General features: G+C 31.3%; 2 protein-coding genes across 2 annotated transcripts in view; one reads left to right on the top strand and one right to left on the bottom strand.

Annotated features, from left to right (window-relative positions):
• Nucleotides 1–22,644, bottom strand: part of LOC139095554 (uncharacterized) — a 132,974-nt gene that overhangs the window by 103,101 nt on the left and 7,229 nt on the right. The gene's annotated exons all lie outside the window — the stretch shown is intronic.
• Nucleotides 9,943–11,938, top strand: LOC139095462 (leucine-rich repeat-containing protein 15-like). The gene is made up of 2 exons (XM_070646815.1): nt 9,943–10,003; nt 10,788–11,938. The coding sequence occupies exons 1-2, from the start codon at nt 9,943–9,945 to the stop codon at nt 11,936–11,938; spliced, it is 1,212 nt and encodes a 403-aa protein (XP_070502916.1).

Consider the following 22,644-nt stretch of genomic DNA (forward strand, 5'->3'; position numbering starts at 1 on the left):
GAATTTTGGGGAATTTTTGAAGATTTTTGGATAAATTTTGTTCGATTTTTTGATAATTGATCAATATATCTGTGAAATAACAACCAAAAATTGATTTTGAAAAATAACGGTCAAAAAATATTTGAAAATTTGCATTCAAAATTTTTTTGGAAAAATAACGGTCAAAAATTATTTCAAAAACAGCTGTCAAATAATTTCTGAAGAGTAACCGTTGAAAAAATTTCAAAGAAAGTTGAACAAAATATTTTTGAAAAAATAACGGCCGAAAATTATTCAAAAAATAACGACCAAAAACTTTTCAAAAACTAACGGTTAAAAATAATTTGAAATAAAACCTTCAAAAAATATTCAAATTTCAACGGTCAAGAAATATTTGAAAAATAAAAGTCAAAGAACATTTGAAAAATAACGACCAAAAAATATTTGAAAATTTAAATTCAAAGACTACTTATTTAAAAATTTAACAGTTGAAAATTATTGATCAAAAACTCAAAATTTGACACAAAAAATCCTCAAAACTTCAAAAAAATTCCAAAATTCTCAAAAAATTAAAATTAAATAATTAAAACTTTATTTTTAACAATCTTCAATTTATGATTAATTTAATTATTTTTGATCTCCTTGTTGAATAATTTTTTTAAAAACAAAATAAAATTAAAAAAACATAAAAAAAAATGAAAATTCGTGAGAAAAATAAAATTTTTCCACGAAAGTTAAAAAGTAAATAAAATTAATTAAATGGCAGAGATAACAAAAAGTGAAAAAAATTAAAAAATAAAAGAAAAATAAAAAAAACTTTATAAATAATCATTGAATAGAATTAAGAGTAACATGAATGTCTAGTACTATCATTTTTACGGTCGACAAATTATTAGAAATGATTTTTTTTTTCTTTTTGCTTATGTTAAATAAATTTAATTAAGGAACAAAAAAAAAAAACAAACTTGACAAAATAAAAATGGACAAAAAATTATCATTAAAAAATTAAACAAGTCATTCTACTTCTTTTACAAGAACACTTTTCAAGATTTATTGTAGATTATACTGAGTGATGGACATTAAGGTGATGGCATTAAGGTTGAAGGAGATTCAATGTTGAATAGCAGCTAGGTGGAAGTGTTTTATGGTAATGAGTATCTGTGATTAACAAGTTTCTAGTCACTAAATTCGATCTTTAGCCTTTTTGGCCTTAAATATCAATTTATGATAATATAAGCAGGATACATAATTGGGATTGGCTTCTGACTAGATAACATTTGTATGAAGGTTGTCATAGCTACCCAAACTACTAAGCGACACGTGGCAGGCATTTAAAGGCCACATAGATATCGAGGTTCAACCAGACTCTGAGGAAATTCTACAAAATGTTAGTCTCAGTATAATCTACAAAAATCAATGTCTATGCTTAGCATAGAAACTATTTATGGCAAAATATTCAAGAATATCACTTTCAGTTTGTTACGATTGCAGGAATATGTTAAGTCCCTTTCAAAGGTCGAGGTCTTCTCATAAGTTTTCCATAAAAAATCTGAGTTGACTTTGGCCTTTGGATTTAAGGCTTTGTCTTCATTTACTACCTATTGATAACTACTTATGTTAGAATCCCTAGCCTATCAAGAACTAAATCAGTGCTTCAAATTTGAACAACCATCGATCTTAGACTTAGATCTTTGTAGATTAGGGAGGAATACATTGAAAGCCATAACTTTTCTGTGATAAATAAGAATTAAATTTAGTGAAGGGAAAGAAAAGCAAAATGGCAATAAAGGTATGCTGTATGGATAGGATGAAATTTTTTCAAAAGATTTTAGTATTTTGTTATAATTTTTCTAGGACTGAGTTTGAGTTTTACAGGTTAGACATTTAGAAAAGAGTCATAATCAATGTATGTCATCCACACAGACGAAAAATCAATACCCAAATACTCAATGTGGAGTATGAGTAATTTTGAAGAACTTCAAGACCTTGTCACTCATAAAGGAAGCTTTACTAATTAGTTTGATCAATTTTTGAACAGCATGTGGCTATGACTAGGAACAGAAAATTAATAAAGACTTTTTCTCGCTATCAGAAATACTTTTAAGTAGTCCAAAAAATATCAACAATTAATTCTCATTAAGAACTGAGCCAAAATGCCAAAAACATTAGAAGATAGCTAGAAATAGACATAAAAGACCAACTTTCTTGATATAAATAAATATTTTCTCTTAGGCACTATAATCAGCCACTGTATTTGCTATGATTTTTTGTTCCTGCATCGTCAACAATCTGAAAGGTTCTTGGAAATCCCAAAATTTACTAAATACGACTAAAATTTTAGTTCAATCAGTAAGTAGTCGACTCTTGATTCTGCATCTATGAGTCTTAAATCCGACAAATTTATATTTCATAGACCGAATTACATTTTTTTGTACAGGAATATGAGACTATTTCTAATAGTTATGCACTCTGTGGGAATCGAACTCAAACTTCGAATTCGAAAAGTCAATAGAGTCTGTATTGTATATCAGGATATTGTCAGGATACAGATCTATATCACAAATTGAGTGCATAAACATTAAAATAGCTCATCACTAAAACCAATTAATCATGAAAATTCTTTGAGCCAATTTGAAAAATACTATTCAGCATATCCATCATGATCATCCCAATTCAAAAACAGCTCAACGAATTTTCATAAATTAATCACAAAACGACAATTATTCACAAATTTAATAAGTTTGTTTACATTTCCTACTCGACTACTTTTTAGTTCTTGTAAATATTAATAAAAATTAAAAATTTTTTAAGTTCTCTGCAGTCTTAAGATAACTAAATAAACAAAAAGTAAAGATGCAAATCAACAATAATTAAGTGTAGTAGTTCTCAAAAATCATTAATAACAAAAAAACCATAAAAAAAGTAATTAAAAACAATAAATAAATGAAAAAGTTGCATTAGGTTTTAAATGTACCACAATTGAGATAAGGATGAATATACACAATAAATGATTTCTTAAAATTACAAAAGTAAAATAACAAAAATACTGTGAAAAAATTGAAGGAAAATGAAATTTTCATTACTTTTTATCACTTTTGTTTTTGTGAAAATGAAAAAAATGTCATAAAAAAATTGAAAAAAAAAGGAAATAAAAATCTGGAAAAATTTTGATTTATAAAATAATGAAAAAAAATAACGAACTTTTATTTGAATTTCTGAAAATCAGCCAACTGCGATTTATTTCGAATGATTTCGAAATTCAAATTGAAATTTATTTGAAAATTCTTAGATTCAGCAAAACCAGAACCTCACGGAAACGTGCGTTCTTTAACTTGTGCTTCCTGGGACTTCCGATGTAGATAAGTTTGTTGACAAAATTACTCTTAGTTCTTAAGAGATTTGTTCTTTATTATTTTCCAACCAGAGTGTGGCCGTCTCAGATTCGAGTTTTTCGACATTCGATTGTCCAAAAATTCGAACTTTTCGAATTCAACAAATTTTAAAATATGAATTTACGTTACAAAAAAAATTTGAATTTTAACGACAAAAAATATTTTTGAAAAAAATTAACGGTCGTTCTTGAGACAGCCACACTCTTTATTCAACACTGCTTAATTCTTCAGATACAGCCCAACTTTTGGCAATTGGAAGGCGGAAGCCAGCGATAGAACTAGTTATAGGCGACATCTGAGAGAGGCCATGGATCACAATTGATCTGTAGGGCCAGTGAAGTAAGTAAGTACAGCTCAACTTAGAAATCACTAAGACAGCTTACAAGTCAGCCGAGCTGTAGAAGTTCAGTCCAGTGCGATCACCTTTCCATTTCCATAATTAACACCTTTAAATATCTCATGTAGGAAGCAAAAAGGTTCTTTATGATCATTGAATCGCGATTAAGTTTACTTTTCCTTCCATTACAATCCATGCTTTGATGCCTTTTACTTTATACATTTATTGTGATTTACAGGAAACTTTTTTTATTGAAATTATTACATTACAGGAAGTAAAGAAAGCAAAAAGTTTCACTTTTTTTTTTCTTCTCTCCTCGTTGAGTCTCTTACAATTCATCACAGCTGCTTAAATCCAAGATTATTCTTTTAATTTTCATTTTATTTATTTCAATTTCATTGTGTTACGACGAACATTATCGCGATGGTTGCAAATTGGAGAGAAAACTTAAATTACATAATTTTTACTTTTTTATCGGCATTACTTCGGTGCTTTCCTCTGTCGTCACTGTGCCTCTCACCATTTGTCTATTGGTAGCTACTACATCAAATGTAATAAAAATTTCTCTTTTTTTCCATTCACATTTCTCATAAGCAACAAGTCAGTTAGGCTTGTTGCTCAGTTTAAGGTAACTTTATAGCACCGCTGAATGATTGTTTTGAAATATTTAAATATTTTTTGTTCAATTTTAAAACCAACACGCGTGCACTCATCATAAAATACATTGAGTGTAGCTTTCCACTGATCAAATAGACCATTCACAAAAAATATAAACTAAAAAGTAAATCCACTTCACTTGTACTGCATAATATTGCATCATAGTGTTTTTCATCTTCTGCAGAGATGGAGATTCGGATATTAAATTGGAATGTTCATTGATTGACTCATAAATCATTGATTTCAATGTTCTGGAAAGCAGTCTTTGAATCACAATCATTGACCAACTGTCTATCCTAGTTACTCTAAAGTTAAGTGTCTTTGTGATCACTCTGCTGAACAATCAGTAAGATACTTGACTTAAATTTGGTATAGGAGCTCGAAAGTCATCGGTTCGAATCCTACTTACAAAACTTACTTACTTCGCTGGCCGTAAAGATCAACTATGATCCATGACCTCCCTCAGATGTCACCTAAAGCTGGTTCTATCGCCGGCTTCTACCTGCCAATTGCCAATACCAAATGCAATTCTGTCTCTATCGACAGCTTCCTTTCAGGAGTTCTTCGGTCAACGACGAGCTCTCTTACCATCCACAAAGTCTGATTTAAAGACCTTATTTAATGGAGTTTCTACAGATCTTCTAATAACATGATCGAATCCTATCATTCCTAAAAATGTGCTGTTTCTGAGTATACTGGTCCAAAGCAGATCCCATTAAATCAGCCTATAGTCAATAATTAAGGCAATAGTCAAGTCGGCCTGGTTCCGGATTTTGAAATTCTTGATTTTGCCTATATATTTAAATTGCTAAGCCTACCCTGCATCCACAATGCACTTCTAAGTTGCTCTAAATTCTCAAGTCTTTATTTTTTTGAGATTATTTTGAAATGCAACGTCAGTTAAAATGAGTACATGATGCACTGGGAAAAAAATATTTATGATAGAAACCTCATTTTTTTGTCTATAGACTCCGCTCATACAGTGCAGTCACGGTAGTGATCAATGAGCTAAAAATAAAGTAATAATGACACACGAAAGAACGGAAAAAAGTGATTTTTAAGAGATGAAAATGTTTCATTTCCATTCTAATAGCGGTCAATGATCTCAAACCTAACATTCCTATTATCTATACAGAATCTATTTCGAATTAATCTTAACAAATCTGTTCCCATCTTCTTTACATAAATTCTTTATTATTATTTTATTTCGATGAAGAAATGATCATTTGTAATGTCATTAAGGAACAATAGATCTATAAGATATGAGTGCATGCGATGCTTACTGGATTATAATGCATTGTAGTTTCGAACATAAATCGGTATGTTAAGTCGATGTTCTTTTAATTGTGAGAACAGGAATTTCTTTTATGATTTGGATCATAATATGTATGGATGTGGATGTGGATTAAGGTGTATTCTGGATGTTCTAGAAGCTATATACTGATTATGGATTATATTGGTTGTAGTCTAATTTGGATATTTATTATCAATAAGAATTGGAATTTTTGAGTTCTAAATTCCAGAGAAACATAAAAGCCATACAGAATCAGCTTCGGAGTGAAATTTGAGGTATCAAGCCATATAAAGACGAATCTGCCAGTGCGTTGGTAAGCCACCATTGACCGAAAGGCTAGACAACAGACCGGAAATCTCTATAACTCTTCTGAGACTATGTGGGTTTGATTCCTACCAGAGACCAATGTCTCAATTATTATATAGAATGCTGTGTCGATATGACAAGGATTCGCAAAATACTCACGACATTGGAATTCTCAAGATCTTCAATATTTCCTAGTCTGAAAGTTTCTTCAAATTCCGTTAGGGGCCGTTAGACTTTACGTTAAAAAAACGAATTTCTAGACCCCCCTCCCCCCCCCCCTCGTTACAAAATGTCGTTAAAAAAAAATTTTTTGATTGAGGCTGTTACAAAATCCTAGAGTCCCTGATACATCGAACGTAATAAGTGAACGGCCCCTTATAGACTTTGCATAAATCAAAAGGAATCTATGATCCGAGCAGCATATTGTGATTGCTTGGTCTTCGTTGCGTCGGCATCTGCAATACCGTTAAGACCAGTGTTAAGACACGAAGTAGCTCTGATGGCACTGAGACAGCAAATTCGACCGGTAAAAAGTTGGCTGCATTGTGGTGCTCGGGTCACTAAGATAAAATATTCCATAATCATCTTAAGTGGTCTTATACATTTAAGGCATCTATGTCCAAAAATCTTCAAAGCACAACAAATGAGAATCTTCTGATCTTGAACATCGACGGTGAGATTTAAATTCCTATATAAAAATGATAATAAGCAATTAAAATTATGACCAAATAAATCTCAGCAACCAGCATTCTGACTATCTAATTTGCCTAAAGGCGAGAACCTTGAGAATATAAATAAATTCCAAACAAATTGGCATCGGAACGAAACGTAAAGGAACTCGTCGTACAATCAATGATAATGTTGGGATTCTCTATCCTCGGAGTAGTCGTCGACCTTGAGTCAGGTACTTTACACCAAAGTGAGGTGAAAAGAAGAATTGGAAAGAAGCAAGTCAAGAATTTCTTTCCGAGCATTGGAATCAACTAATGCTAATATTCCGTTCAATAGCAAATAACATAAACCAAGCAGTTTTAAAAAACAGAGAAACGACAATAGCGAATGGAAGGAACAGAGAAATAATAAGCAAGAAAGGCAGTTTTTTATTTTGAATTTCAATGAGATTCGAGGCTTCTTCTTCTGCCTCCGCCAATGTTGGCGAAAAATGAGAAAATAAGAAAAGAAATCACCTTGATTTGTCTTCGCATCTTTTCGTTCAGTTCTTCTCAATTCTAAAAAACTTTCATGCATGAAGACAGCGAAGAGGAAAGAAAGAAACAAAAAATTATCAGACAAAAATTTTTTGAAGGTTATTTGTTCTTAACTAACACGTTTGAAGCTTTTTAATCGCTCCACATAATATTAAGGCAGACAGACAGCGTCTTCTCATATTTAATCTTATAAAACAATCAAAATCACGTACGTTATTATTATTGTTATTACCTTTCCTTTTATCATCTACCGCATGGGTATGTAAGTTCTTTGAACTCCTCACAGAACATCCATCCATGTTATATATTCATAATCTCTCCAAAACATAAAGAAAAATTCTCTTTTTTTGTATGTTTCGGTAATTGATTTCTAAAAAATCATTTTCCGTCTTTCGTTGCTTGTTCATTTATTTGCTCATATACAGAATTATTATTATTGGACAATAAGAAGAGATTTAAAGAATTCTAGGTGATGTATGGTGGTTAAATTGAGTGATTAATGCGCATTTTTGAGAGATTTCATCTTTATTTCACCAAATTAAATGTCAACGGCTTTCTGAGATTTGAATTTTGATTTTGGTGAATTTAAAATTTAGTCATCTCGGTAAATTTGCCAAAAAAATCAATTGATTTCTAAAAATAATATCAAATTTTGTGGATTAACAAGCAATTAAACCATCATAAACAGACTCTAAGCAACAAGGATTAAGCAATACATAAGTATTCCAACCAATTAACAACAATATTTGAATTTTTATGAAGAATTTCCAAGATTGATCAAAACAAGCATGAAAAATTATTCAAATTACAGTAAATCATAACAAAATTCCAATGCTTAAACATTCTTGAGAACCAAATTATGCAATGCATTAATGAATCGTCAGCATCAGGCGCCAACTAGAGCGATCATGGATCAAAATTAATTAGTAATGCCAGTGAAGTAAGTATTAATGAATCGATGTTTTATTCAGACATTATTGACACAATAAGGCAGTGTTGTCCAAACTTATTTGTGGATTAGCACACTTTTTGGGTAAATGAAGATTGGAACCAAACTCCCCGAGCGACTTAAACTCCACTAAACCTCTTATGAATATTAATTGAAAGTTGCTTCCATTAGGCGTCGATATTGCTGCGTTTAAGTAGCTAGGACATGATATGTGATTCATGGTATGATTCTGAGGGCAGTCTAATGCCACAGCACACAGCTCAAACAACACTGCAACAAACAGTCTCCTTAAAATCTGAAGACTCAAAACTCATTAACCGCTCCTTAATGTCAATAAAAGAACTTCTATAAAAAGCTTGCCAATCCTTCAGTAAGTCAAAAATAGCATAAAACACCCATTCTATCGTTCAATGTTTCAAAAAACAAATAGAAGAAAAGAATCAGTCAGTAACTTTACCGGAGAGAGAAGTAAAGTAACTTTATGTAGAGTAGATAAATGAAATGGAAGAAGGGAGAATGTAAAGAATGAAATTGTAAAGACAGTAAGAAGAGAATAAATTAGAAAATGACTGTAATAAGAGAAAAAAGGAAATACAAGAAATTGACTTGAGACATGAGGTCATTCACACTTATTTCCATGAATAGCATAGCTCGAGATACTTAAAGTTAATTTTTCATTAAATAATTAACCAATAACATTGCATGCTAATTCGATCTATGTCTTATACTGATGATTAATGCTATTTGCCATCAATTTTGAATGCTTATGATTGCTCGTCATTCGAATAATGCTGCTGAACTGTACACACCTCTAAAATATATTCTCGGTTAATTATTTTATTTTCATACATTACACTCTGTCTGATATTTATGTTAAGGCAATCATGCTATTAAACTTATAAACTTCAGTCAGTAGCATGCTGTCGAGTTACAGAAAAAAATATCAAATTGAAATGCTGTGTGCGATGCTGAATGAAATAATAAATGAATTATTAAATTAAACAATGAAAAAATATTCACAAGTAATGCAAACTGACATTGCGGTCTGGTCTGATTAAATCATTTGCACATACACACACACACACACGTATGCCAAAATGATAACAGATTTAATGGGAATCACCTGAGGAAAAAGCTGATGTTTTTCAGTTGAATGGAATAAAATAAATATTTAAAGACTTTTGTTTGTGATTTCCTGTGGGATTTATGGGAAAATTTTGTCATTTTTGGGTGCTGGAAAAATGAGCTTGACAGCTTCTTGAGAGTAAATGAAGCTCATAGCTAGGTTGAAGTTGAGCCTGTCGTTATGCGAGATTCAACTTAAGTTCCTTATAAGTTCAGATTATACTGTTTAATCTAAAGTAGTACTGGTTCCTCTGGTTCCAAGCTTGATTGACCCTGACTTGTTGTCAGAGATGCCAATGAGTGTCTGAGATGCCTGAATCCTGTTGACTTAGTTCCGGATGTTGGATGGACTTGTGGTACTCAGGTTTGATTCAGATAAGATGCTGCCCTATCGTAGAATTCCATCTTACATCAAAGGATACTCATTAAACCAGAAACCATGACATTATTGGCAAATAGAACCTTTTAAAACTTATTACAATTTCTAAAGAAGTTGTATTTTTAGTGATTATTTGCAAAAGCAGTAAAACTTTTAGTTATCATTTTCATATAAATACTCGTAAAGTTATACTTTTCATTCATAACAAGTTTTTCTAACTTCAAAGAGAAATGTTCCTGTAAGTATTAATATATTTGATAAATTAATTGATTCTAGGAGCTTTGAAAGATACTTGGCACAGAACAGTGATGCAAGAATGTCAGGTCTTAAAGTGGGAACAGATAATTTGTACAAACAAGTACAAGTTTGTACAGATAGTTTGTACATCAAACAGAGCCAGCGACAGTGTCAGGTCGAAAGCCTTTTGTTGTAACCTAAGCTTCGATTTTGAACATGGGTATCAGGAGGGCTCGAAGTAGTTCAACATAATATCCCAATTGACTTCAAGCTCTAAGTATTAGTAAGAAACGAGCAAACGAGACTAGGAAAAGAAATTGGCTATCAAATATAAGAGTTCTCGATGCCATGACTTTGGGAATTTCCTTTTAATCCCTGTCCTGGTCTCAGTTTCGAAAATTTGTCAAATCCAAGACTTGGTAAAATCGAAATCAGAGATGCAGCATTGCTCTTGCTTTTGGTAATTGGGATGAGATATAGAAACATTCTTAGACATCATCTATGGAAAACCTTGGATCACTATTGATCGTTAAGGCTATCGAAGAAAGAACAGACCTTGCAGTCAACTTAGAACTCTGACTAAGTCAACTAAGGAAGTACCGATTCTTACAAGATTCATTCCAAATTTCAGTTGTATTCCTAATTTTAATAATCCTAGCAAGTCCTTAAAAAAATATTTACCAGACGATTGGCAGGTGTCCAGTCAATATCTCAAGTATTTTCCTACTACTCTAATAGAACAATAACAACCTCTCAGGTCAGCTTCACAACTTCATGTGACAACTCCTGAACAATGAAGAAAAACCAATTAAAATTATTATCGATTGATATTTTCCATTTTTTTTCAATTTATTTTCCACAGAAAAACAATTTCCGTCTTTTCTTTATTCCTATTGAATTTCATATCATTGTCATCCTCATCAGATTGCTATTGCGATTATGATTACCATGACTATCGAGGATATGGATGTGAAGCAACCGGTGTAACCTACCTCAATGAATATGAGGAATTTAAAATTGAAGGTGATCACTTTCCATTGGATAATGACAATACTGTCCAAGTGATGACATTTAAGAATTCAGAAGTAAGTTACATTCCGAGACAAATCTTCGAGACATTTAAGAATTTGAGGTATTTGGAGATAAATAATGCAAAACTGAAAGCTATCAATGAGAGAACTTTAGATGGTTGTGGATATTTAAAGGATTTGAACTTGGAAGGAAATGAAATTACTGAATTACGTGCTGGAGTCTTCCAACAATGTACACATCTGCTGTACCTTAGACTTGCTAAGAACAAAATTGACTTTATTGACCCAAACGCATTCATCGGACTTGGAAACTTGTGGTCTTTAAATTTAGAAGCGAATTTGATGTCTGAGGTGAATCCAACAATTTTACGACCACTAACATCCATGGTGACATTCTTCATTGGAAGTAAAAATCTGAATCAACTTGATAAGAATTTGTTCCTTAATTCCGGAAATCTTTCATCACTTTACATCTATGGCTCACCAATCTCCGAATTCCATCCAGACATCTTCATGCCGTTAACAAAGTTGAGTCGATTGACAATCTATAAAGTCCAATTAACAAAATTGAATCCAGGAACATTCAGAAATCTAAAAAATTTGCCATACTTAATGATAAGTGTTGGACATTTAACAGAAATAAGTGCAGGCACTTTCACCGGATTAAGCAAACTCATGCAAATTGATTTGTCTTGGCATCGAATAACGAAAATTGATCCGCATTCTTTTGACAGTCTCTTGAATATTGAATATTTTTATATCCCAAATAATCGATTAACTGAACTTGATAATCAATTATTGGTCAGCAATACGAAAGTCAAGTATCTCGATATTTCATTTAATTATATAAATCGTATACAGGAAGGATTTTTCGATTCATTTGGCAATAACTTGAAATCAGTATCTGCCATGTCGAATGTGTGCATTGATAAGAATTTTGGAAACAGTGCGACATCAAGTTTTACGAATTTCACAATACAAGTGCTGCCCTATTTTCGCAGATGTTTTAGAAATTATAATTCACTACACCCAGTAAATCCTTGATAATTATCACAAACTTATTATCAATGCGTATGGAATTGTGTCTACACACTTCTGGTTCCACGTTTTTTGGGGGATGTGCATATGTGACGTCTAATTTGATACTTTTTGAATAAATTGACAAAAATTCGATCAAGTAGGCGAGATTTCCGAGATGACCCAATTATCAATTCAAAAATTTCTATTTGAAAACCGTACAATTTGTAAGGTTTTGAATCATTTGAATTTGAAATGAACGTTAGAAATTGGATTAAATTTTTGCAGAAAATTGAAATTGAACTTGAAATTTTTTGAAATTGTCTGACTTATATTAGCTAGTCCAACACTATTATACGTCATTAATGTACATCCCCTAATAGTTTATGCGGAATAAAATAATATCAATACACAGATTAATTATTTTCGTGTACTTAATTCCTCGTAGACAATAAATTTTTATTTGTACCATATTTTTTTATTTCTCTCAAGGTCGTCAGATGGAATTCACAAAGTCTGTGCTGTACGCATCGGTTTTTTTTGTAAAAAAATTTATCAATCTTTATTTTTTTGTTTATTTAGTTTATCCTTATCAATGTTATTGATGGAATGAAAAAACCTTTCCTACTTTTTTTTTGATGATTATTAATGTTACTCGGTCTTGTTATGTTTATCAGAAACTTCTATAAATAGGTCATTTCCATTTTTTATTCATCTAAGTAGCATAATCGTTTTTTGATAGGCACGAGGTTGATTGAAGGTTTTTAGATGATCATAAATTACAGCTTGTGATGGAATGTATGGAATTTGTAATTGGCAAGTGGTAGTTATCGATAGAGTAAGCTTAAGGTGTTATTTCCGGGAGGTCGGGGATTACAATTGATCTGTAATAGTTAGTAAAGTGGGATAATCAGCGTTGGATTTATTCTGACTTGAAGATATGTATAGATTTTGAACATGGAATATAAAATCAATCGGTGGTATCAATTTTTGAGGTAAGGTTCACAATTGCGAAGTTAATTTTTGGATTTAACCTCAAAATTTTCTATCAATCTAATAAATCAAAAATCATCAAATTTGAGGTTAGGTTCACAATTGTGAAGGTAATTTGTGGATCTAACCTCAAAAATGACCATCTGTCTATTAAATCAAATATCGTCAATTTTTGAGGTTAAATTGATAATTGCGAAGGTTCATTTGTGAACCTAACCTCAAAAATAACCAAAAACTGTAGGTTATACGTCATGGTAGGTCTACGCCCTTGGATCTAACCTCAAAATCACAAAAATTCAATTTATAACTCCTTAAACATTCCTAGATTTCCTAACAAATTTCCATAATTTCCATGACAATAAAGCTCTAAATCATAAAAATAATAAAGTTCCCATTTCCTCGAACTAATGAGAATCTAACCACAAATTGCTTTAAATTAAAACTTTTTTTAATTACCCCCATCGTACACTTTTTTCCTTCGCTACCGTGAAATGTTTTATTAATGTTTACTTTCCGATAAAAATCGCTTCTACATCTGTAGAATTTTTCGCAATTTATTCTTTATCATTGAACATCTTCCTGTGTTTATAATTGACTTGAAATAATAAAATAAAGTAAAAAAGTAAATGAAACCAGAAGTAGATTGGAATTATTATCTCATACAATGTGACTCATTTTGTAGAATAAATATTTAGTTCCATAATTCCTCTTAATGTGAACAAATAGTGAGTATGTGAGTGCCATTCTCTTTATAAAATTGATATTAATTAAAAGTTGAATTTAAGAGTTTTTAAGAAATAGATGTGATGTGGTTGTTGAGGACTGGCGAAGGCGCTTGTACAGAGTATGGATGTTCATTGAAATTGGAACCAAATATTAACGTCTAAAATAGTTTAAATTGAAAAGAAACTCATTTTAAAAGTAACGGTTAAATTTAATTTGAAAAAATGTATCGAATAATTTTCATTCAAAAATAACGGTGAAAATTTGTTCAAATTTGAATCAGTTATCAGTTATTCCACGATTTGATCGATTGAATTGGTTATTAAACAATATTGAGGACACAAAAGTCAAAAGTCCAGATGTTAAAGCCGACTCGGTTTCGTTCCGGTTCGTTCAAAACCGATTCAAAAATAGACAAACCCTGAGACCAATTTAAATCAATAACCGATTCAAATTTAGACAAACTTGAGTCAAAAACTGATTCAAACCTAGAGCAATTTGAATTTCAGATTAGGCCATCAATTCAACGACCAAACCAACAAAACTTGACTCCAACACCATTTCACTTCCGGAAAAATCCCCAAAACCCTCAAATTGGCAATGAAAAAGGAAGCACACAAAAAAATCAATTTGCTCTCAATGCCATGCGTTTATCGCTGCTTTTTGTTGTTTTATCAGAAATAAAAAAAATTGTATATTTATCATTGATAAATGAACTGTATATGTACATTAATCAGGAACAGAAATACTCATTCCTCATATATATGACACAGTCACACACATCATAAAGATAGCTACGATTGATGTTCGAGGAATCAAAGAATAATAAGAAGGAAGTAAATGGAATTTATTAACACTCAATTTTTATGATGACAGTTTAAATGATGACAGAGCCGAAAAAACACAAAAATTCTGTTGAGCTTCGCGCATTGCCAAAAAAATAAATGAAAAATATAATTGAAGGTCGCATGAAATTAATCAAACATACAGAACAAAAAAAAAAAAATGAAAATGTTCATTCGGGGGAGCAAAAATTTGATTCGCGAAGTAAATGAAATGTTTGACCTTCGTACGGCAAATAGATTCTACTATGGTAAACTTCCTTGTTCACAGTGTGTGAGAGAGTGAGAGAGAGAGATTGTATCATCATCAGACCGATTTTTCCTTGAAAACCAATATAAACATGTTGCTGCTTTTTTTTTATTGAGTTTTGATGGGGCTTGTGGAAATTTTTTGTTGCTTTTTATGTGTCGCAAGGACTTCCCATGAAAATTGTTTGACTACATGCGCCCACTTTGGAGTTTTTTTTTTTTGTTTTTTGAGGACATTTGATGGTTGACTTTGAACGATTTGGCTTCTTCTTTTTTGGATATCTAGTAAATGTGTTGTGACATTTTGTGGATTACAGACACTTTGGGTATGTTTGGTGGTGTCTGAGTTTGTTCAGGATGGCGGGTTTTGTCCTTGAGTCTGTTTAGGAAAGCTATATTTGCTGCTTCAGTCCTAAAAATAGTCAGTCTCCAAACTCAGACTCAGTACCTATTCTGAAGCCTGCTGAAGTAGGCAACAACATAAAGCAGTATTCTTCGAGCTTCCGTCTATTATATCTACACCAAATAGTACAAATCGACATCTGACCTGCGTGACTCTGGAATGATGCCGGAGATCAGTCGATTATGACACTAAGTCAGAGTCACGTCGGCTTAGAGTCGGAAATTTGATCGATTAACCGACTTGTCATGTTCGAGTCCCTGTGTATATTTATGAGATTCCCATGTAGTCTCGGTCTTGATCTCGGCTTCAATCCCGGTCTCGGCCTCGATCTCGGTTTTATTCTCAGTTCCGATCTCGGTCTCAGTCTGATTCTTGGTCTCGACCTTGATCTCAATCTCAGTCTCGGTTTCAGTAACAGTCTCAGTCTCGGTCCCGGTTTCGGACTCGATCTTGGTCTCGAGAACTTGTAAAGACCGAGACTTCGGGAAGTCATACCTTTAAGTTCCTCAACAATACATAAGCTCCATTGACCAGAACGTAAAAATCCCTAATTGATATTCTAGTAGAGTCACTCAATCATAAATTCATGTAGGCCATTATAGAACAACATAAATTCATGGACATAATAAACTGCGTCTTAGAATAATCAACCGAAAAAGCAGGCCTATACCAGATATTTTCCATTATGTCGCTTCGTATGTGCATGAAGAAGAAGAGACTACGAAATAAAATATTTATCAAGGACATTGCGTCAAACTTCTTCTTGTCAAGTCACATGAAATATAAAAACTGACGTATTTCCATGAGATTCTACAAGTACATGAGTAAATCAATTGACAAGAGCAGTTTTTTTGAAGTTCCGTCCGCAAGTCTTGAGTAAATGAGAGAGAATCTTGAGAATTATTTTTAGGTTATAATTTTTTTTTCGCACTTAATTCAAAAATTTTGTTTATTTAACGAATTTTTCAACACATTACGAGATTTAATTGAGTACCTCGCTGATAAAAAAGTTCTCTCACAATTGTCGAAATGAGGAATATTTGAGACACGAGAGGATAAAAAGAAGAACTACAAAAATTTTTTTTGTTAAACGACGCTCAAGGTCAAGGTCTTTCCAATACACATACACACATAATTCTCGTTTTAATATTCTTCTTTTTGTCTGATAAGCGAATATTGATATTCAAGGACAGAACCTGGCAAGTATAGAGCAGAAAATAAAAAAAAATGTGAAATCACTTGTGTTCAGAAAGAATTTTTGTTTGGCTGGTTGATTAATGTTTTTTCTGGTTCTGTCATTCAATTTTTTTATGTGATAATGAAATAACCTTGATGTTGATAAAAAAAAAAACATCAACACACAAATTGATTGCTCCCACATGCTAGGCACCTTCGCTTGAAAATTTTTGCATGAGATGTTCTTGCCTTGAAACTTGATTTTGATGATTATTGATGAGAAATGGATGGTTTTTTGGTTTTGCTTCCGTTTTATTTTTGAATGGTTAAAATAATTTTAAATTCAACTTTTCGAAATCCGATTGAAGTTCAAAATCCAAGTTAAAAATTCAAATTTTTGAATATTGTTGAGATTCAAAATTTTGAAAACCAGTAAAATTCAAATTTTTGATCGATTGAAAACCGATTGAAGTTCAAAATTCAAACTTTAGAAGATCGTTAAGATTCAAAATTTTTTAAACCGTTTAAATTCACATTTTAGACAATCGATTGAAGTTCAAAATTCAAATTTTTGAAAACCAGTTGAAGTTCAAAATTCTGAAAACCGATTGAAGTTCAAAATTGTGAAAACCGGTAAAAATCAATTTTTAGAAATTCAGCTTAAGTTCGAGTCAAAGTTCAAAATTCATCGAAAATCGTTATAAATCAAATTTCAAAAATCCGTTAAATTACAAAATCACTGAAAAATGCGTTTCAATCCTTAGACAAAGCCTTTCACAACCCTCAAAGCCAATACCATTTCACCTCATTAAAAATGATGAAATAATTAATTGCAAACAAGAGAATTTTCGACTCTACCCAATCACTTGTAAAGAATATTACCCTTGAATCATAGACGATTCACAATAAGCGTTTAATTTTTCATGTGAAAATTCTCAAATTTCCCTTACACAATTTTTCGTTTCGTTACTGATGACTGAAATCACCTTCAAATGCCACTAAAAGAACAAAAAGAATATATATATAAAGTTTTTTATATGCGCACTCAATTCACATTGTTCGGTCAAAAAATTTTTCCAGTGGCAAAAGCCAATATCCAGACATGACGACAGTTCATTTCACTTTGTGTGTCTTTCATCACTCGAATGTCAGCGAAATAGAGAGAGAGGGCAATGAGCTGGAAATTGCTGCTCATGCATCGTGTCATGGAAAATTCACGAATTTATATTTTTTAACACTTTTCATTAAGTAAGTTTTGGATATAAAGTAGATACAAAAGGTATTATCGTGACATAATAACCTTGAACCTTGCTTGTTGTCGAGTTGCGAAATCATTAGCAAATTAATTAACTTATTTTGTTGGCAGTTATCGTGAGTATTGGGGTAATTAAAGGATATTGATATGGCGATAGCGCAATATGGACTGAATTGAGTTGAGTATGGAAATTTCACTTAATTTAGGTTGAGTTTAGGTCAGTAAAAGCTATTACCTTAGCTATTTTTGGTCCATAGTCTTCAAAACTCTTCAACTCTAACCTTCAAACTAGAATTTTTGACTTTTTTGTCATTAAGCATTCCAAAAAACTCAAAATGGAACTCAACTAGCCTTGACAGCTGGATTCTAATTCTACTTAAGATAATGCATAGTTAATTTGATAGTCCAAGTCGTCACAAAAGCTAGTTTCGTGTACAAAAATATTTCATCATTATTCATCGTGATCTATTACTTATAAATATTGATATTAATTTTAGTAGAATTAATAAATATTACTGGATATATTTTGAAATGTCACGACTGTATATAGAATTAAATAAAATGCTTGCATAATTAACGGTTTGCTACTCAAATGATATGATTTTTTGGAGGCTAAAAAGCTTTAAAATTTAACATATTTCATCATTATTCATCGTGATCTATTACTTATAAATATTGATATTAATTTTAGTAGAATTAATAAATATTACTGGATATATTTTGAAATGTCACGACTGTATATAGAATTAAATAAAATGCTTGCATAATTAACGGTTGGCTACTCAAATGATATGATTTTTTGGAGGCTAAAAAGCTTTAAAATTGAATTTTTCAAAATCATTGAAATTTGAATTTTACAAAACCGTTTGAACTTGAATCTTGCAAAACCGTTAAAATATGAATTTTACTAGATTGTTAAATTTTGAATTTTACAAAACCGTTTGAACTTGAATCTTACAAAACCGTTAAAACCTGAATTTGACAAGCATTAAAATTTGAATTTTACATGACCGTTAGGAACTAAAATTGAATAATTGGATAAAAATATCCACAAATAAATTTCGTTCAGCAGTAGAAGAACTCATTACAATCCTCAAGGGCATCTATGCCTTCATTCTTACTCAATTATCATGACAAATCATACAGCAACGACCTTCAATAAATATTAATAACTCAAAAAAACCTCGAAAAAAAAAAAATTGAAAAGAATCTAATAAATTGTGTATACAAAAGGCACATCCAGTCTGAATTCTCAAAAATTATTGTGATACAAGTAAAGTCAAACGAAAGACATGACATCAACAAGTTCACTGAATTGCAATGGAAATTGTCGAGACGTCTTTATGGGATGCTTCCAATGACTTTAATACTGTATGATTCAACTCTTTTATTGGCGCGTATTTTTTTGGCAGGAACGACTGCAAGCGGATGAGGTTATTTGAATAAAAACAATCTGATAAGACTTGCCGAATCTTCAATTTATCTTAATAAATATTTGAGCAATTTACTTTCTTATTTTTACATTATGACGCCAATTTTGTCCTTGACATTCTCGGCATTTTCATCTCTTCTTCTTTTTTCGCTATCTACACGCGGAAAATGAAATAAAAAAAGTCTTTTTTTGCTCTCATATTTACACATATGCTGCCCGTACAAACAAGCAAAAGCAAATGCACAGTATCAGTATTGTATATAATAAAATTGATTATACTCTGCATGTTTAACTATTTGTTTTGCTAATTTTCTGATTACTACTCGTTACACAGCAATGCTGAGCACACGCTGACTGTTGGCAGATGATGATTTTTTTTGTAAATATTACAAATACATACAAGCATAGTGAATTATTGTGACATGACTCAATGATGTATTTATGGGGAAGTAATTAAATTGTTAATGATTTTTTCATATGTAGAGTAATTAGATAGTTGATTTTATGATTGTAGAGATAAATTATATCAATCAATGATTTAACGGATTTTGGAAATTCAAATTTTATTCGTTAAGTTTACCGAAAGTTGTTTCAGACCCCTTTTGTTTACTTTTTGGCAATTTAAATTGCAAATTGTTTCATAGAATGCATTTAATTAAATTTACTGAGTATTCTACATAAGATCTGCTCAAACCTTATTAGATCTGCTTAAAATAAGCTCAGGAATTCGAAATTGCAGAAATTTATTGAGTTTCGGTAAGATTATTGATCATTTTTGACATTTTCATTACATTTGATTTAAGAACCTTGATATTTTATTATTTTACAGACATAATCATGTAGATATACAATCTGAAGTGTGAAAACAGTACGTGTAACGCAGATAATTGTCAAAATTTTGAGTAAACACATCAAAAAAGCGTGTAAAAATTGAAAAATCATCAAAATGAACTTCCAGTGCATTTCAATCTTAAATAATCCGAACAAAATTCATTCATAAGTAACTAAAACAGCTTCCCTTAAAAGGAAAACCATCAAAATCATTCATACATCCATACGGCCTTCAGAACAGAACACAAACTTGCTTCATTTATCATCCATAAATATATATACGTTTAAAAAAATATTTTTAATGCTAATGACGAGTGCTAAGTAGCCATCTGAATTTAGATTTATTATGACAAGAAGAATACTTTGTTCCGCGACCAAAAAAAGAGTCTAAATGGATGCTCTCAACTGCTAAGGCATAATACGGCAATGGCAATTTACTGACTGTTACTAACTTACACACAAAAAAAGAACCTTCAAATGGCAGAGGAAAAAAAATTCTCAAGGATTTTCCGTACTCGCTATGTTTAGATTATGTATCGTGATTATCATTTTCATGCGAAATTCTAATGCCGAATTTTCTTCTTTTTTTTGGGAAAATTTATTTCCCATTTTTTTAAGTTTACGTAAAGGCGAAAATCCTTGAAACTTTTTTTTTTGGTTGTTTATTCTTCTTTAAAGTCTTCTATTGACCCAAATCACTCAAATTAGAATATTTATCTGATATACTCTCAGTACTCTTCGTTTATTTTAAGCATTATCAGAAATGAACATGAAAGAAAATGAGCAAATAAGTTTGATAATTAATAACGAAAGTTTATTTTACAATTTAGAAGCGTCAATCTGTGTGAGCTAGTTATATTCACACGAAATTTGTTTTGAACTAGTTTTGAGGACTTTCTTAGTATCAATTTTGAGTTATGAACTATAATTAAAATTGGTTACATTTACGTTGAGTAGGTCACCAAAAGGATCATTTAATTACTACACCAGATTAAGGTTCGGTTTTTTAGCCTCAATCTAGGATATCCTACTCTACCTTATCTGGGTAGACAAGATTATCCTAGGTTATCCTGCACTTTCACGTGTTCTAGGTACCTTTGGGCGAAGCGAGGAGTAAGGTTGCCTAGGTAGGCTAATAGGATAGAATTCGGTAGGATATCTCGGGTAGGTAAAGAAATCGGCTCCTGTTTCCTTACCTCCTAAGAGGAAAACTGCCCTTTCTAATAATTGAACTGTCCCTAAGTCATTCAGCTCTTGATTACGCCCCTAACTTTGAGTTATTACTCTTATTTCTGCATATTTTCCTGAATCTAGTACAAATTGCATAATCAATATTTAAAATCTAGTCCAATTTTCGATAATTTTTGTAAAATTCTAGTACATTTCATCTTCATTTTCAACAATTCTAGTCCAACTTATTTTGCATTCTAGTACGATTATCTAAAAATCTAGTACGATTTTCTAGCACATTTTATCGTCATTTTTAGACATTCAAGTAGGATTTTCTTGCATGCTAGTACAATTTTCTAGAAATTTAGTGCTCTTTCTTTCATTCTAGTACGTTTATTTTGCAATTTTCTAGCATTCTAGTACTTCCTCATTTTCAAATTTTCAATTTTCGTTAAATAAACCTTGGATTTTTCAAGCAATTTACAGACCTTTAACCAATGAAATTAATAATCAAAGTGATTAATTTCAATTGCCTAAATCTTTCCAAACATGTATAAACATCCTGTAAAATTGGAAACTTCCAGTTAAATAATCCATAATTCGATAAAATAAATCAATCAAAACTTCCTATAATAATAATATTCATATCTCATGTGAATTAAACCTCAATTTAATAAGACCAAAAAGAACTTTTTCGTCAGTGTATATTTTTCCTTTCAAGTTCTTTTTTACGAGTTCACGATGTTCATGAGTTTGATGATTTTTGGGGTTACGAGGAACTAGTGCAAATGAAAAAAGAAAATAGAGAGTGAGAGACTCAATGGATAGAAAAAAAAGTAAGAGAAGGAAAGCTAGAATGGAGAAAATAAAATTAGGACATGAGGTTGGCAGTTACAAAGTAAACAATAGATGAGTAATCTATGATGTAGCTTTAGTTCAGTAATAAAAGTAACACGATGATATAGGATATAATGAAAATTAGATGATGTGTGAATGTGGTTCTTATTCTTATTAATAATGTAGTCAAAGAAGGTCGATGATTATTGAATTTTGGAGGTGAATTAGAGCGGAATGAGTCAGAATTGAGTCCTTCAAATAATATTTTTGGGGGATTGTTTTACGGTTAGTTCCTTCAGAATTAATTGAGTCTTGACATTCTTTGTGTCTTAACGGCGCCTATTGCGTATGGAATTAAATGTGTGGTCGACAGGAGCGTAACAAGGAATTTTTTAGCTAGCATGCCCAAACTTCTCTGAATAGGCAATTGTTGTCGTAGAAGAGAATGACCGTTATTTTTTGAAATAAACAATTTGAATTATATTTGACAGTTTAAACTTTTGATTTTTTGATAATTTTTGTAACCGATTTCAAAAATTCAAACATTTTGAAATTTTTTATTAAAAGTTGATCAATTTTTGAACTTCGAAAGGTAGAAAGGTTTGGAATTTCAAAAAACCGGTAAACTTTGTTCAAATTTTGAACTTGAAAACAAAATATTTTAAAGATTTTGAATTTTGAAAATCCGTTAAACAAAATTCAAATTTTGAAATTTATCATCTTTTGAATTTTAAAAAGCTATTAAATTTCGATGCAATAATTTTTGATCCTTTGCAATTTTTCACTTCCTTCGATTCATTCAGCCCTCAGTTCTTCCAAATT

Source organism: Chironomus tepperi, unplaced genomic scaffold (assembly GCF_022539635.2).
Source record: "Chironomus tepperi strain 1889 unplaced genomic scaffold, CSIRO-AGI_Ctep_v1 contig_364, whole genome shotgun sequence".
Taxonomy (NCBI): Eukaryota; Metazoa; Arthropoda; class Insecta; order Diptera; family Chironomidae; genus Chironomus; species Chironomus tepperi.